Here is a 17,339-nt window from a genome sequence, read left to right on the forward strand (position 1 = left end):
CTGCCCCATGCAGGGAGCTCTCCCGGCAGCCAAGTGGGAGTAGGGACTTTGGGATGGGGGAGTGAGGTCTGGAACACGGGGGGAAAGTGGGGAGAATGGGAAAGAATCCTGGAATCATAGAAGGGGTGGATTGGGAAGGACCCTGGGGTCAGGGACCCCTCACACGACATCAGCTTGCTCCAAGTCCCATCCAACGCGGCTTTGGGTGCTTCCAGCGATGGACCTTCCACAACTTCCCCGGACAACCCGCTCCAGGGGCTCAGCACCCTCACCCCACAGAATTCCTTCCTAATTCCCAATTCCTCAGTCTCCTCTCTCCAAGTTTTAACCCCTTACCTCTTGTCCTCTCCCTACACCCCCGTGTTCCCCCCCCTTTCCTGTCGCCCCTCCAGGTACCGGAGGAGACAGCAGCTCTGGAGGAGGCTCCAGGCGGAGCCCTCCCCCCCCTCCCGCGTTGCTGCCCCGCAACTCCCCGCAGCGCTGCGCTACGGAGCGGCTCCCACAGCTCCGTCTGCTTCGGGGACAGAGAGGACACCCCGGCACGCGGGTTGCTCACACAGATGCACACACCCGTGCACACACACGCACACAACCACAAACGCACACACACACACATGCACACACCCGTGCACTCATACGCACAGCCAAGCGCACACACTCGTGCACACACACGCACACCCAAGCGCACACTCGTGCACACACACGCACACCCAAGCGTACACACTCGTGCACACACACGCACACCCAAGCGCACACTCGTGCACACACACGCACACCCAAGCGTACACACTCGTGCACACACACACACACCCTCAAGCGCACAGACACACTCGTGCACACACCCGCGCACACACTCACACCCACGTGCATACACACCCGTGCACGCACAGGTACACACTCGTGCGCACACACACCCCCTCAAGCGCACAGACACACTCGTGCACACACCCGCGCACACACTCACACCCACGTGCATACACACCCGTGCACGCACAGGTACACACTCGTGCACACACACACCCGTGCGCACACACACCCCCTCAAGCGCACAGACACACTCGTGCACACACCCGCGCACACTCTCACACCCACGTGCATACACACCCGTGCACACACAGGTACACACTCGTGCACACGCACGCACGCGCCCTTGCACACGCGTCTGCGCACGCGCGCGGACGACGCCCCAGGCCGGCTGGGGGGCGGAGCCTCCGCGCAGGGTGGGGGCGTGGCCAGGCGGGGGGGCGTGGTCAGGGCGCGGGGCGAGTGACCCCCGCAGAGGGGGCGGGGCCAGCGGGTGCCGCGCGCTGCCGCCGTCTCCGCCGCCGCTTCCGAGTAAACAGCGCGGGCGGGGGGGTCCCCGCTCCCCTGCCCCCTGCCCCGCCATGTCCGCCCGCGGAGCCTTCCCGCTCAGCCCCCTGCCCCCCGCCGCCGCCCCGCCGCCCCCGGGGCCCGGAGCCGCCATCCTCCGCGGCCCCAGCCCCGCTCCCTCCGCCGCCTCCCCGGGTTACCGGCCCATGGGCCCGGCCGCCGCGCAGTACCAGGTGAGGGGATGGGGGGGGGAGCGGTGTGAGGGGAGCGGGGGGCGCTGAGGTCCCCTCAGGCCTGGGGCAGGGGGGGGGGAGGGCTCTGGGCCGGGCGTTGGGGCCTTCCCTGCGCCGTTGGGCCCGCGGCCCTGGTGCCTCCGCCGGCTCCAGGCACACCCCGGGGGTCCCTCACCTGGGGCTGGGCCGGCACCGGCACCCGCGGCTCCAGCCCCGGCTCCCGGCGGTTTCCTGCCGGTTTTAATTCGGATCCCTCCACGCGTTCCGTGCCCCCTCCCCTCCCCCTCCTCCGTGCTCTCACTTTTCCTCCCTTTCCCCCCTAAAAAAATCGGTGAAGGGGACAACGGCGTCGCCAGGGCACCCGCTGAGCACCGGGCAGGACCCAGCGCTGGAGCCCGGTACCGGGGGGACCCCAGCGGGCCCAGCAGCTCCGGTGGGCCCGGGCCTGGTTCCGATTCCGTTTCCCTTCACGAAGCTGCCCCGAAAGGTTCCGATGGGCCCGGGCAGAGGGGGAGGAGGGGAGGACACCAAGCACGGGGCTTTGCAGGCTGAGATCCTCGGGAAGGAGCTGGGGAGATGGTCCAGAGGTGGGAGAGGGGAACAGGGGCTTGGTAATGTTTGGGGAAAAGTCCTCCTGCCCTCCAAAAACGAGGGAAATCTCCCATTTCCCCCCTGAGCACCTCCTGTCAGCAGTGATGTCCTGACCTACACTCAAGTTGCCGTCTCCCCCTTGCACCCCCAGCTCGTGGGTTTGCTCCTGGGCTGGGGGATTATTCTGGTTTTTCTGGTGGAGAGATCTTCCAGGCCAGCTGGAAATGGAGGAGTCTGGTTGTGCAACACCTTCTCATCCCCTGATCGCCTCCTCCTGAGCTGCTGCCTCATTTGCATGAATTAAAACTTAGGGATAAAGCAAGCTGAAGGAATTTCCAGCTTGGAAAGTCCTTTAACAACAACAAGGATGGGGGGGGGGGGGAGGAACTTCTCTCTGTAGCCCTTAAAAATGCCAAAAAATCCCGGGGCTGAGAACTGAGCTGGTAGCTGGAGGTGGGGGTGAGTGTGAATCGAGGGCAGCTCGGGCTGGGCAGATGCTGAATCCTTTGCCCTGACCTCCTGTGTGTGGCAGGTTGCAAAATCCAGCAGGGAAGCTGGAGGCTGACGGGAATGCTGTGGGTAAACAAGGTGCCATATGCCTGCTGTCCTCCTGCCCTGGGGGTGGCAGCAGGTGCTGGGAGCACCCCGTGGATGTCACTGCTGTGTCTGGCTGCTCCAGCCCCAGGGCTGGTGGCCATCTCATGTCTGGCCAGGAGCTGCAGCTGCCTGGCAGCTTGGGGTGTGGAGAGGATCCCCAGGGTCTGCCCTTTGTTTTGCAGTTCCCAGGCTGGGGGGAAACAGCCCCTCCCCTCCTCTGGCCATACCCGGGGGACTTCTCTGCTTCATTACTCCCTGGGTTAATGAGGAACTTCATTATTGGGGCACTCGGAGATGCAGCAGCCCCCACCCATGGCACTGAGTGCTTAGGGGCTCTCTAATCACTGGATTATTAAACATATGCTCATCCTTTTGACATCCTTGCATGCCTGCTGGTTGTTTACAAGTAGGGAATTCAAGAGGATGACTCCCTTGGGGAACTCTTTTTGGAATCAATTTGGAACCCTTTGGGGAACTGGTGTTCCCAGAGCAGGCAGGCTCTGGGGCTGTGCCTGGAGCAGGAAGGAGAAGGTTTTTTCCAGGAGGAGGAGGATGAACCCAGCTCCATCAGGTTGCTGGGCAGGAGGTCTGCAAGCAGAGTCCCTCTCCTAGTCCTTGTCCCAGCACTGGTGGCAGTGGCTGCTGAGGTTATGCCACCTGGTGTCAACTGAGCCAGCAGGAGCCTTCCTTCTGTTTATCCAGGTGCAAGTTTGGGGCTGAGGAGAGGTTTTTGTTGAGTTACCAGATGAATGCTGTGGCAGGGACTGGATTCTGCTCCGTGGGGTGGAGATTGGACTGTGCAAAGCAGTGCTCTGGCCTCAAGCTTCCCCCATGCTCGTGCTTTGCTGGTGCAGAGGGGGGACATTGGTGAGGTGGCTCCTTAAAAGGGCTTTGCTGGCACTTGGTAGTGAGAAGGAGCCTGGGTCCTGCGGGCTGCTGCAGTCTGGGCAGCTCCAAACCCTGAGAGCAGCTGCAGCTCCAGGACCCCATCCCTGGGCAGGCAACAACACAAGGGAAAATGGAGTTGTGCTTTGTGGAGAAACCTGTGCAGGTGGCTGGGATGGAGGGGCTGGAGAAATGCAGGTGGCTGGGATGGAGCCAGGTGAAAGATGGAGTGGCCTGGACATGTTGGAGAGGGTGTGGTGCAGCACAGGAAGAGATCAGCCCCATCTTCTTGGGAGCAGAACAGTGTTCCTGCTGGTCCAGTGGTGGGGGTTGGCTCACAGAGGGTCTGAAGGCCCCAGCCAGGGCTGGAGCTGCACCAGAAAGCTGCACAGAGCTGTGATGCTGCTCGGGGTGGGTGACCCCACCCTTCCCAAGGGAGATGGTTTCCAAGGCAGGTTTCATCACAGGCTGAGGCTTGAGTTAATTTAAGTGATTATAGAAAGCAGATGAATGCTGTTCTCTTGGAGAAAGAGGGAGGAAGGCAACAACAGAGACCACAGCACCCTTTGTTTCTCCTGGGGAAACGTTCCAGTGGGATGGACATCTCCAGAACTTGCTGTCGAGAGCCCTCTCTCCCTCTGCCTCCCAGGGGCCTTCTCAGAGCAGATCCCTGGGCACTCAGCACTGCAGCAGCATGAGGGGCAGAGCACCTCTCTGCTCTTGCCTTGTCTGCTCCTTCCTGCATTAGAGGCTGCCAGAGTTTCTCTTCCAAGCAGGAACTCAACACCTTTGTTCCTTGTTCCTGCTTGTGGTAACACCTTTGTTGTGATTTGAATCCCCGTGACTTTTCCTTTCTCTGCCCTGTAACATCTGCAGGTGGGCAGAAAGGTTCTCTGGAGCCAAACATCTCCACTGGTGCTTGGGATGTTGCCAGCACATGCCCTGGATCTGCTCAGTGTCTTTGCCCTTTTCCCTTTCATTTACTATTTCCTCATCTCTGGCTTTTAGCTGAGGAGCAGTCTGACTCCTGCAGCTTCTCATGGATCAAACTTCAGCAGATCTTCCAACCCCCAGGAGCTGTTTTGGGGTAGTTTAGGGGCTTGCCAGGGAGCAAAGTGCTTCTGGAGAACTTGGAGCCATCTGGATAACACCTTCACCTCCCGGCTGAGGACCTCTGCCAACCCCAACCCAGGCTCCTCCTGCCACCCTCCCAGGATGGGTTTGCTGACAGATAAGAAGGAGCAAAGAGGGGTAAGGCAGCACCCTTTTGAGGAGCAGAGAGGGGTAAGGCAGCACCCTTTTGGGGTGTTCTGCGGGGTGTCTGCTCCGTCTTGAAGCCCTGGCTTGAGTGGTGGCTTCAGGCAGCTGAGCTCTCCTTGAGACCAGCCTGGCATGAAGCTCAGGTCCCCTTTGGACAGGGTTTGCTTTTGCATCTGTGCTGCTGGGAAGCTCGGCAGTCCAAGCAGGCATGGAAGGAACTTGCAGGAGGAGCTGTGGCTGCCTGGCACCAGGCCAGGGCTCTGCTCCCAAAGCCCCGGGCCAGGATGCATGTGAGCTCTTGCTCCCTGCCTGATGGGGTGTGCAGAGTTGGATCCTGGCTTTCTGGACAGAGCAAAATGGGATGTGTGTTGGGAAGATCCTTTCCCCCTCAGAGGGAATGTGTGTTGGGAAGAGCTGTGGTCAGGGAAGGAAGATAAAGAGGCTCTGGAGCTGTTTTTTAAAACCCTGCTTTTCTCCAGCCTGAGTTCTTGAAGATGCATCCTGCAGCTTCCTGCTTCTCTTGTCTGCCCTTTCTGCTGCCAGCCTCTTGGTTCCTGGCCTGCCCTTCCTCAAGAAGGGGCCTTTGGCTGGGTGGGAGGCTCCTGGTGTGCCAGGGAAGGTCCATGAGGAAACCTTCCAGCCTCCCAGTGGATCCAGCTGGAGCTCCCCAAACACCAGGGGTCTGTGCCTTGACCTGGGATGAACCAGCCTGGCCCCAGCCAGCCCGGCCCTTCCTTCGCCTTTGGCAGGAACACAAACAAGCTGCTTTCTGTCCCCTTTCCACACGACTCTGCTCATTCCCTGCTGGGAGGGCTGGACAAGGTCCAGCTTGTTCCTCAGAGCTGAACATGGGAGGTTTGCCCCCTTTGCCCACCCCCACGGACATGGGGGGGGGGGAGGAGCAGGCAGCACCCAGAGGGTGAAGGAGGTGGATGGAGGGGCTGAGGGGTGTGCTCAGGAAGGGGCTGAGGAAAGGTCTCCTCAGTTGGAGCAGCTCTAGTAAAATTTTCTGAATTTAAGTCCCCTTGCATCCTGCTGATTTCCAGGGCTTCCAAAGGGGCTGGAAGCAGGCTGAATCCCACCAGGGCTTCCTGGCTTAGCTGGAAAATTAAGGCTGTGTTTGTGTGAGCTGAGGCTGGGGAGCTGCAGCTTCTGAGGGGCTGGACATGAGGCAGAGAGAGGTTTTGCCAAGAGGTTTCTCCCTTCTCAGTTTACAAGTCTTGAGGGGAAACTGAGGGGAACAAACCATCCACCCGGAGGATTCTTGCCTTATTTTTTATTTATTTAGCTCATCCAAGTGATGAAATGTGGGTCCCTGGTGGGCAGGAGCTAGCTCCCCTGCAGCTTGACTGTGGCTGATTATTCTCAGATGTTTGTGGAGGTGACATTAGAGTCTCAAGTTCTGACAGATTCTTTCACCCTGGTACTGAGTCTCTCCCTGCTGACAGAGGTTTCTCCTCTCCTTGTAACCAAGCAGTTTCTGGCCCTCTGAAGAGCAGATGGATGCGTGGGAGACCCTGCACGAGAAGGTATTGCTCACCTGGAGCTGCCAAAGGCCCTCCCAGAGGACTCAGCCAGCCTCCAAATCTTCTTGTTTCAGGGATAGAACAGAAACGTGACCCACGGAGTGGCAGAGGGAAGCAGGAGAGTCCTCTGGGCATGGAGGTGTTGCCAGAATCCCTGGGTAAAGGATGGAAACCAGTTATGGCCATGTCACCTCAGGCTGAGCAAGTTGTTGACAGGGACTCTGTGGGGAAGGGGCTGTGGTGTTGTCACACAGGGAACTTCCCTGACCTCGGACTGCTCTCCCCATGGCTCTGATCACTGTCTGCCATGTGGGGCTGAGAAACACTCAGGGACAGGGGTTTCCCCAAATGCCCCATCCCTCTTCCCCATGCTCCCAAGGGCTCTGCAGCCTTGGTACCAAGCAGCTTTTCTTGGGGCTCCCAAAGTCCTGATGGAAAATTTCAGGATTCTCTTCTCCCAAAGCTCTCAGACTGAGTCAGCGGAGTTCCTGGAGCCTCCAGCAGTACCTGCCCATACTGTTGGTGTAGCACCTGTGGGTTTTCATTTTGCAAAGGGGTGTGGATCTGGGTGCTGCCTCTCCTTCCAGCTCTGCCTTGGGGTTTTTCTTGAGAAACCCAGATAAATTGGGTTGTTGCCTTGTGATTTTTTTGGCAGCAGAAGAGTTGCTGCTGGCCCTGGTCAGCTCTTGGCAATGCCTGCGCAGCCCCGCGTGTCACGAGGAGTTGTGCAAACGTGGCTGATCAAAAGGAGAGGAACATCTGGGGGCTGTTAGGAGGCAGGAACAGGCTCTGCCTTGCAGCAGATTCATGAGCCCAGGCTCTGGATGTGCAGCTTCAAAGGAAAGCTGAGCAAAAGTGGGAGATGGCATCTGGGTGTGTGAGGGGCTCTGCCCGGACCTTCTCTGTGTGGCTGAGACCCCACGTGTGGCACCAACCCTGTCACCTCCTGCCACTCACCTGCAAGATGCTTCCTGTGGTGTGCTTCTGGGTTATCCCACTCACAGAAACACCCATAGCCTCAGGCTGCAGAGCCAGAGCAACTCAAGAAGCTCTTGGTTTTGTGTCTCCCAGCTTTTCACAGAGGGGGTGAGGGTGTTGTGGCTCCTGCTGAGCCTGCCCGGGGGGGCTGCGGATGAGCTCTGCTCTGCTGTGACCAGGGGCTACACCCTAATTAATACATAGATGCAGACAAGCTCATCAGCTTGTGCTGGGCTCTCTTCTCAGGGTATCGGGAGAGGAGCTGTGGGGGCTGTCCTGGCACGTCAGGAGCCTGTGGCAGGGCAGAAATGCTGCTCTGCTGGCTCTGTGGCTCTCCCAGCTTGAGGAGGATCAAAGGATCCTGGGAGGCTGTTGGCTCCAGGCTGGAGCATGGAGGGGCTGCTGGAGGGTCATGGAGTGCTGTGACCCTGTTGCTGGGGGCTGCATGAGGTGTAGAGCTGGGGATGTGGGTGCTGGGTTGCCAAGCTGCTCTGCCCCGGGAGATCTGAGGGGCTGCAGGTGCTGTCTGGGTCAGGACCAAGTGCCTGAGGGTTGGGTATGAGGTTCTGGCTCATAAAATCCCTTCCTGGGTCCCTGGAGGGGGAGGGAGGGTGGAGGCAGGGGGTGTGCTGGCAGGGTGAGCTTTTGCCTCTGTGCTCTGTGCCCAGGAGCTGAGTTTCCTTCCTGCCTGCTCCCCTCCTGTGCATCCCATCTGCCAGCACTGATGTCCCTGGGTATGGGCTCTGCAGCCCCCTGACCCTCCTCACAGCTCCAGCTCCTGTGTCCCCTCTGGTGTGCTGATGGTTTGGGGCCACTGATGGCTTTGGCTGGGTGCCTGCAGGGGGGGGGGACTTCTGCCTGTCCCCCCCCTCCTTTCCCAGCACTCTTCCTGCAGTGAGGAATGCTGCAGCTCCCAAAGTCCTTCCCTTCTCCCTGCCTCTCTCCCAGAGCAGGGCACGGGGCTTGGAAATCTCTCCCGAGGAAGCAGGGGGAGGGTGGGTGGTGTCTGCTGGTCCCCAGTGAAGGTCCCCTCACCCCCTAGGCAGTGTCTGACCCCCTCCTCCTCTCCTCTCCTCTCTTCTCTCCCTGCCAGCGCCCAGGAATGCCGCCGGGCAGCCGCATGCCCATGGCGGGGCTGCAGGTGGGACCCCCCGGAGCCCCCCCCTACGGAGCAGCCTCCCCCCTGAGGCCAGGGCTGCCCCAGGCCATGATGGATCCCTTCAGGAAACGTCTGCTGACCCCCCAGGCACAGCCACCAATGGCCACCCCACGGAGAGGGTAAGGGCTGGGCAGGGTGAAGGGGACTCCATCACCTCCTGGGTCATCACATCTCTGACTGCCTTGGGTTGGAAGGGACCTTAAAGCCCCCCCAGTGCCACCCCTGCCATGGGCAGGGACACCTCCCACCAGCCCAGGGGGCTCCAAGCCCCATCCAACCTTCAACACTGCCAGGGATGGGGCAGTCACAGCTTCTGGGGGCAACCTGGGCACCCAGGGGCTCAGCACCCTCACCCCAAACAATTTCTCCCTCCCTCCCTGCCCAAGATCTCCTCTCCATCTCCCCTCTTGCAGCTGCAAACCCTTCCCCCAGTGGCTCTTGGCTGCAGCTCCCAGCCCTGTGCAGGGTGGGAACACTCCTGGCTTTGCCTGCAGACCCCCCCAGCTGGCAGAGCAGGCAGTGGGAAAGGTGCCAGTGCTGAGGGCTGTTCCCTGGGGATGGGGGCAGAGATCACTCTGCTTGCAGCTCCGGATCTCTGCACCAATAACCAGAGAGCCTGAGTGTGTGTCTGTGCCTGCTAGAGGCCCCAGCACTGGCACCTTGGAGTCTGTCCCCTTCTACTGGGGCTGGCTCTGGCAGGCACAGACAGGGGTGGGACAAGTCTGGCAGGTTCCAGAGGCTCTTCTGGAGCTGCCCTCCTTGTAGGATGGTTTGTTGGGGTTGGTCTCAGCACCCTGCAGGCAGGATTCTGCCAGCAGCTCCTCGCTCATTTCCAGCACTGCTCAGCCCTTTGCTCCCTGTCTCATTTTTCACAAGGCTATTCTCAATGACTGGAAACCATTCTGCTTCTCAGGGCAGGTCCCTGATGGATCCTGGTGTTCCCTGGCTGTGCTGCAGGGCTTGGTTGGCTCCACAGCTGCAGATCCCTCGGGTGCCTCAGAGCCAGCTGGGGATTAAGGGCAGGGGCAGCTTCTCACCCAGCAAGGACAGCAGGAGCCAGAGGAGGCTGTGGCTCCACTGCTGGCTCAGCTGGGGGAGCATCCTCACTCCCAGCCCTGATCCTCATCCCAGATCAGGGATCAGAACCTGCCAGCTGCAGGTCCTGCAGGGCAGGGAGAAATTAATGGGACAGTAAGAGCTGACAGGAGTGCTCTGAGCTCCCCCTCAGCCAGGCCAGACACATCCTCCTGCACCAGGCTGGACTTTGGACTCCTCGTGATGGCAGCACGAGCACCCAGCTTTGGTGCCAGGGCAAAGGGGCTGCCCTCTTCACCCCCATGTCCACAGCGTGGGAGGAGAGTGTTTCCCCCAGGGTTGAATGTGAATTAAAGAGGGGGTCAGGGTGGGCACAGGCTGAGGGGGGGGGCCAGGAGCAGGTGGGAGGGGAGGAGACCCCAGGGCCTGTGGTCTCGGGGGGTATCAGAGGCTCAGAGCTGAAATGGAATGGGCAGAGCTGCACCTGAGCTGGGGCTCCAGAGGCCACTCTGCTGCCTCTGCCCACGGAGGTGTGGGCCCCACAGGGGGTTATCAAACAGGGCAGGGCTGGAATCACCATCCTTGGTTGTGTTTAAAATTCCTCCAGCTGTGGTGCTGAGGGCAGGGGCTGGCAGTGAGCTGGCAGAGCTGGGCTGGCAGAGTTGGGGTCAGGGTTGGGATGGATGAGCCCAGAGGACAAGGGGTGCAAGCTGGAGCAGAGGAGGTTCCCCAGAAACATCAGGAAAAACTTTTGCAGGGTGAGGGTGAGGGAGCCCTGGCCCAGGCTGCCCAGGGGGGTGTGGAGTCTCCTTCTCTGCAGACATTCAAACCCCTCCTGGACACCTCCCTGTGTGCCCTGCTGGAGGTGACCCTGCTCTGACAGGGGATTGCTGGAGTGCAATTGGAGGGGCTTTTGAGGTCCCTTCCAACTCCTCAATTCCTGTCATCCTTTCCAAGCTGAACAATATTACAGGAGCAAGGCTGAGCTGTTGTAATCTGGTTTTAAGTGAGCATTCAGGAGTGGGCTTTGCTTTGTAGCACTGGCAGAGTGTGGTGGCTGTTTCCAGAGCTGAAACACATTCCCAAAAACTCAGCACCATCCTGCAGACCAGTTCATGCCTGCAGCCACAGCTTTGCCTTGTTCCACCTCCTCCTGGCTCCTGCCCTGCATCACCTTCAAGCAAGGGAAGCAGTGAAGCAAACCCAGCCTAGGGACTGGATTTCCTTCCCTGGTGACAAGCTCTAAACATCCAACACCCTCCCCTTGGAGTCATCTTGGCCCACAGGGATTTAATTCCATACTCATTTTCTTCCCATTACTAACCCAGGAGCTGCTGCTCTCACAGCCTTTGGTCTTCCTTGCAAGCCCAAAGTCACAGAGAGGGGACCTTGGGACCTTCTCCTCCAGACCTTCTGTGGCTGAGTCATCCTGGTGGCACAGAGCTGGCACTGCTGCTCCCCTCCTCAACTCCTGGCCCCGTTCCTGGCCTGGATGGGACCAAAAGAGCCCCTGGGCTCCTGGCATCCCAGCAGAGCTCTGTGTTGTCCCCATGTGCTGCCCTGGCATGGGACAGGCAGCAACTCCTCACCCAGGTGTCCTGCAGGGTCCCACGGAATTTGTTGAGGCTTTTTTGCTCTTCTGTGTGCCTTTTACAGGGTGAAAAGGAGGAAGATGGCTGACAAGGTCCTGCCACAGAGGGTGAGTGCTTCCTCGGGCTGTGGGGAAGGAGCTGAGGGAGATGGTTCAACTCTGCTGCCTCCCCAGGGCAGTTGGGGTGATGAGGTTCCTGCTGAGAGGAGAATCTCAGGGGGCCACATTCTGCCTGCTGGGCACCTCTGCTCAGTCCTAAACCAACCTGGGAGGTTTCTGTCTCATCTCTGGGGTGGAAGGAGGGATTTGGGGTGGGCAGGAATTGGACAAGCAGGACTTTGAGCAAGAGGTGGCTTGGGCTGAAGACCCCTGAGCCTCTCCTGGGGGTCTGTGGTGACAATCTGGTGTGACAGCACCTGCCTGTGACAGGCTGCTGGGGGCAGTGCCAGGCTCAGAGGGAGCTCCCTGCTCTGGGGGAGCTTGGCAGAGCTGGGGTCTGTGTGTGAAAGGAGCCGTGGATGCTGAGACGCTGCCCTGGTCACTCGATGACTCCTTGGGGTGTTGTCCCAGCACTCTCAGTTATGTCACTGGGGCTGGCAGGGGGGAGCAGCCCCATCCCAGCACAGGAGGGACTGATCATTTCCATTGGACAGATCCGGGAACTGGTCCCAGAATCCCAGGCCTACATGGACCTCCTGGCCTTTGAGCGCAAACTGGACCAAACCATTGCTCGGAAGAGGATGGAGATTCAGGAGGCCATAAAGAAACCCCTGACGGTGGGCTTGGGGCTGGGGTGGTGGGGGGAGCTGAGGGGGCTGGGGGCTGCTCCCATGGGTGCTGCCATCTCCAGCCATCCAACCATCTCCCTCCAAGCATCATCCTTCTTTGTCTTCTGTTCCACAGCAAAAGCGGAAGCTGAGGATTTACATCTCCAACACCTTCACCCCAGCCAAAGAAGAGGGGGAGGGTGGTGAGCGTGTGGCCTCCTGGGAGCTACGTGTGGAGGGGAAACTGCTGGAGGATGTAAGAGCATGGCAGGAGTTACAGAGTCATGGAATGGGTTGGGTTGGAGGGACCTTAAAGCCCCCCCAGTGCCACCCCTGCCATGGGCAGGGACACCTCCCACCAGCCCAGGGGGCTCCAAGCCCCATCCAACCTTCAACACTGCCAGGGATGGGGCAGCCACAGCTTCTGGGGGCAACCTGGGCACCCAGGGGCTCAGCACCCTCACCCCAAACAATTTCTCCCTCTCTCCCTGCCCAAGATCTCCTCTCCATCTCCCCTCTCCCAGCTGCAAACCCTTCCCCCTCATCCCATCCCTCCAGGCCCTTGTCCCAAGCCCCTCCTCAGCTTTCTTGTAGGGTCTCTAATATTTAGGCACCCAAAAAAAAATAAGGAAGGGGCATGCCCCAAGCTGGCAGCAGCATTTGGTGCCTGGGGACCCCAGCCACAGCTTCTCTGGGCAACCTGGGCCAGGGGCTCAGCACCCTCACCCTAAAGAATTTCTCCCTCCAATCTCCCCTGTTGCAGCTGGAAACCCTTCCCTCTCATCCCATCCCTCCAGTCTCTCCATAGTCCCAGTGAGCAGCTGGTGGGTAAAGGCTGTGCTGGTGTCCTGGGGCTGTGCTGGATCCAGCCCTGGGCTCACTGGGTGCTGGTTGGTTGGAGTCCCCTCTGACTGGTGGTCTCAGGCCAAGTCTCTCCCCCTGTTTTGCAGCCAAGCAAGCAGAAGAGGAAGTTCTCCTCCTTTTTCAAGAGCCTGGTCATTGAGCTGGACAAGGAGCTGTATGGGCCAGACAACCATCTGGTGGAGGTGAGGGGGGCTGAATCTGAACCCAGGGAGAGCTCCTGTCTCTGCAGGAATGAGGAGGTGATTCTGCTGCTCCTGCCCCACGGCAAGAAGGGCTTGAGCAAGGTGCTGAGGGGTGGTGCTGAGCCCTCACTGGGCTCGGGGCTCTTTTCCTCCCTGGGGCTGAAGTTGTGACAGCTCTGGCAGCAGCTTGCTGCCTGCTCTGCTCTGAACTCTCTCCTGGCTGGAGTCAGCAGATAGAGCAGAGCTGTGGGGCAGCAGCTTGGGCAGCCCCCCCAGTTCTCCTGATTTGCAGAACTGGGGCCCAGTATGGGTGAGGATGGCTCAGGGGGATGTCCCAGCCCCAGGTGGGAAGCAGGGACTGCCCTGTCCCCTCCCAGCTGGGCTGGAAGGTCCTCAGGGAGCTTCAGCACCACCTGTGAGCACGGTAAGATCTTTTTTGGGGTGCTCCTGCCTGGAACAGCCTCTCCCTGCACCCACCTCACGCTGTTCCCCCTGAGAAACATTTCTGTGCTGGGGGGTGGTGAGTCCCCTGCACTCAGGGAGAGGTTGGTGAGAGTTTGGATGTGCAGACCCTGCCCTTGCTGAGGCAGGATTGTTCCCAGGTGCTGTCTGAGCCCCTGGCAGGGCTTGTTCAGATCTGTGAACCCCCACAGCCCACCCAGACTGCCCCCCTCACCCTCCCTCTGGGTTGGGGCACAAGGTGGGAGCGGGTGGGCTGGGGTCAGACTCAGACTCAGAGCTGGGGGGCTCCAGGCTGTCCCCTCCACAAGAGCCGGGCCACTGGCTGCCTGCCTCTGGCTCTGCACCTCAGAAAGCCCCTCAGGAGGTGGCTCACCGTGGTCCTGCAGCTGAGTAGTGTCCCCTTGGTCCCTCAGTGGCACCGACTGCCCACGACCCAGGAGACCGACGGCTTCCAAGTGAAGCGTCCAGGGGATGTCAACGTCAAGTGCACCCTGCTGCTCATGCTGGATCACCAGGTAGGGCTGGGGCTGGGGGGTCCTGGGGCTGGAGGGGTGCTGGGGAGGTGCTGGAGCTGGGTGGGTGCTGTGTGGTTGCTGGGGCTGGATGGGTGCTGGCCCTGCCCCCCCCAGCTCCCTTTCCTGCACAGCTCTGTGTGGGGCAGCCTGAAAGGGGAGGGGTGGGGGGGGGACAGAGGGGCCTGGGCTGGATCAGGGTCTCGTGTGAGGTGTTGGGGGCTGGAAAATTGCACAGAGAACTCCGGGCATGGAGCTCACAGGCTGTGGTGACACCAATTGGTGACCCAGTTGGCTGTGTGGGGCAGTGTGCCCGCAGGAAGGATCCTGCTGAGTACCACAGCCCCACACCCTCCCTCTGCATCCTCACGTGTCCCTGCAGCCCCCCCAGTACAAACTGGACCCTCGGCTGGCTCGCCTGCTAGGGGTGCACACCCAGACCCGTGCCAGCATCATGCAGGCTCTCTGGCTCTACATCAAACACAACAAACTGCAGGACAGCCACGAGAAGGAGTTCATCAACTGCAACCGCTACTTCCGACAGGTCAGCCCCCACCACACCCCCTCCCTGGGGGCTGCTGGGACAAACAGGGGAAAAAAAAAAATGGTTTTTGGTTCAAAACACTCTCGACTGCCCAGCCTAAGGCTTGTGTCCAGCAACTGTGTCCCCAGGTGGCCAAGAAGGCCACCAGCATCCTGGCTGTGTCAGCACTGATGTGGCCAGCAGGAGCAGGGCAGGGATCATCCCCTGTGCTGGGCACTGCTGAGGCTGCACCTCCAATCCTGGGGTCAGTTTTGGGTCAGAAAAGGGACACTGAGGGGCTGGAGTGTGTCCAGGGAAGGGAAAGAGAGGTGGGGAAGGGTCTGGAGCAGAAGTCTGCCCAGGAGCTGCTGAGGGCCCTGTGGGTGTTGATCCTGGAGCAGAGGAGGCTGAGGGGAGACCTTGTGGCTCTCTGCAACCCCCTGAGAGGAGGTTGGAGCCAGGGGGGGTCGGGCTCTGCTCCCAAAGAACGAGGGATGGGACAAGAGGAACTTTTGGGAGATTTAGGTTGGGGCTTGGGGACAATTTCTCCCTGGAAAGGGTTGTCAGGGCCTGGCCCAAGCTGCCCAGGGCAGGGCTGGAGTCCCCATCATCCCTGGAGGGGTTTCAGAGCCTGGGGATGAGGGACGTGGGGCAGTTGGCTGGTGGTGCTGGGTTGATGGTTGGACTGGATGACCTTGGAGGTTATTTCCAACCTCACTGATTCCATGCTCTGTGGCACAAAGCAGCCCTGGGCCAATCCAGCCCTTTCCAGGGCCCTTTCCAGAGCCAATGCTCTGCTCTGCCCCTCCAGATCTTCAACTGTGTCCGCATGAGGTTCTCTGAGATCCCCATGAAGCTGGCAGGGCTGCTGCAGCACCCAGACCCCATCATCATCAACCACACCATCAGGTAGGGCTGGCAGGGGGTGGCTCCCTCCCTGGCAGGGGACAGGAGGGATCTCTGGTGGGCTCTGTGCCATCTCCAGCCCAAAGTCACTTGGAAGGGAAAGACTCTGGCAAAGCCCTGTGGGGGTTCCTTGGGGCAGTCTGTGGGGTGGTTGTGTTGCTGCTGGTGGTCTGTGCACCCCCACATCACCCCCTATGTTTCCTCCCAGCGTGGACCCCAATGACCAGAAGAAGACAGCCTGCTATGACATTGATGTGGAGGTGGATGATCCCCTGAAAGCTCAGATGAGCAACTTCCTGGCTTCCACCACCAACCAGCAGGAGATTGCTTCCCTGGATGCCAAGGTCTGGAGGCCCCCAGGAAGGGGGGAGGGGGTGGCACTCCTGGGAGCAGCTTGGTGGCATCTGTGTCCTGCCCTTGTGCAGGGAGGGGTTGACACAGCAGCTCCTCATCCCTCCCTCCTCCCCTGTAGATCCACGAGACCATTGAGTCCATCAACCAGCTGAAAACACAGCGGGATTTCATGCTGAGCTTCAGCAACAACCCCCAGGATTTCATCCAGGAATGGATCAAATCCCAGAGAAGGGACCTCAAGGTCTGAAAACAACCCCCCCAGAGGGCTGGGCAGGGGGTGAGGGGCAGGGGGTGAGGGGCAGGGGCTGGGCATGCTCTGTTCTTGCTGCTTACCCCATGTGTCCCTCCCCCAGATCATCACGGATGTGATTGGGAACCCCGAGGAGGAGCGTCGGGCAGAGTTTTACCACCAGCCCTGGGCCCAGGAGGCAGTGGGCAGACACATCTTTGCCAAGGTGGGCTCTGGGGGGAGGGGGGGAGATGCTGCAAGGGTGGGGGGAAGCCTGGGGGGGTGCTGCAGGGGTGGGGGAAGCCTGGGGGCAGCCCCTGTCCCTGCCTGACACTTCCCTTTCCTCCCCTCCAGGTCCAGCAGCGTCGGCAGGAACTGGAACAAGTGCTGGGGATCCGCCTCACCTAAAGGGGGGGTGGGCTCGGGAGCTGCTGCCCCTCCCGCAGCCCGAGCTGAGGGTACTGACTGGAATCAAACACAGCACTTGCACAAACCCCACGTGCCTGGAGGGATTTGGGAGCCACTGGCACCCCTGGGTGCTCCCCTTACCCTGGGGGAGCTCCAGGCAGAGCACAGTGGAGGGTCCCCCCTGTTGATTTTCCTTCCCCCCCCTCCTCAAATTCCCACTGCCACCCTTCTTGCTTTTTTGCCTCTTCACCTCCAGCACTGCCCCACCCCCGCCTGCTCCTCTCCAATGGCCAAAAAACCCTCCTAGAAAAATGAAAAAAAATAAAGCAGGGGGTGGGGTGGGAGCCACTGCCTGGCCCTCCTCGAGCCCCTTCTTCAACCAAAGTTTTGGCATTCCAAACGCCAGCCCCCCCCTCCCTGGTGCCCGAAGTTTTGCACTATTTTTGTGACCAGGTTTTTATAAAAAAAAAGAAAGTAAGATAAAAAAAAAAAAAAAAGAAAAAAAGCCTTTTGTACAGTGGGTTTGTAGTTGAATAATATATTGAGTTCCTGCACTCAGCGCCTCGATCTATGCAGTGGTTTTGGGGAGGGAGGGGCCCCCCCTGGGGCTGGCTCAGCCCCCACTTTCCTTGTTTTTTATATGTAACCAAGTTTTTTAGTGTTAAGTTTTTGACAATCATTCCTTTCTCCCCCTCCCTCCCTGCTCTTTTGCATAATTAGCAACTCCTAACGAGCTCTTGGGGGGGAAGACAGAGAGGGGGAATGAGGGGACCCCAGCACTGGGCGGAGGGGATAATGCCACCACCCACTGTCCCCTCTCAAGTGCCTTGTCCCCAGTGCCCCCCTGCTCTGCTGCCATGGGGGGGGTCATAGGTGGAGGGGAGGGGGGGGAACGTTTACATATTCCCAGGGTGCACGGCTCAGGGGTGCCTGCTCTGCCTCTTGTGTAACCAGTTTTTGTCTATT

General features: G+C 59.8%; 1 protein-coding gene across 2 annotated transcripts; it reads left to right on the forward strand.

Annotated features, from left to right (window-relative positions):
• Positions 1-1,283: 1,283 nt before the first annotated feature.
• Positions 1,284-17,060, forward strand: SMARCD2 (SWI/SNF related, matrix associated, actin dependent regulator of chromatin, subfamily d, member 2). 2 transcript variants are annotated; one of them, XM_030466050.1, is made up of 13 exons: positions 1,284-1,544; positions 8,475-8,659; positions 11,232-11,274; positions 11,820-11,942; positions 12,070-12,189; positions 12,884-12,979; positions 13,855-13,956; positions 14,336-14,497; positions 15,288-15,385; positions 15,591-15,726; positions 15,855-15,977; positions 16,090-16,191; positions 16,320-17,060. In XM_030466050.1, the coding sequence occupies exons 1-13, from the start codon at positions 1,386-1,388 to the stop codon at positions 16,371-16,373; spliced, it is 1,503 nt and encodes a 500-aa protein (XP_030321910.1). In that variant the 5' UTR covers positions 1,284-1,385; the 3' UTR covers positions 16,374-17,060. The 2 variants fall into 2 exon arrangements, with proteins under 2 accessions (XP_030321910.1, XP_030321909.1); XM_030466049.1 differs by lacking the exon at positions 1,284-1,544 and adding an exon at positions 1,944-2,031.
• The last annotated feature ends 279 nt before the right edge of the window (positions 17,061-17,339 follow it).

Source organism: Calypte anna, chromosome 27 (genome assembly GCF_003957555.1).
Source record: "Calypte anna isolate BGI_N300 chromosome 27, bCalAnn1_v1.p, whole genome shotgun sequence".
NCBI lineage: Eukaryota > Metazoa > Chordata > Aves > Apodiformes > Trochilidae > Calypte > Calypte anna.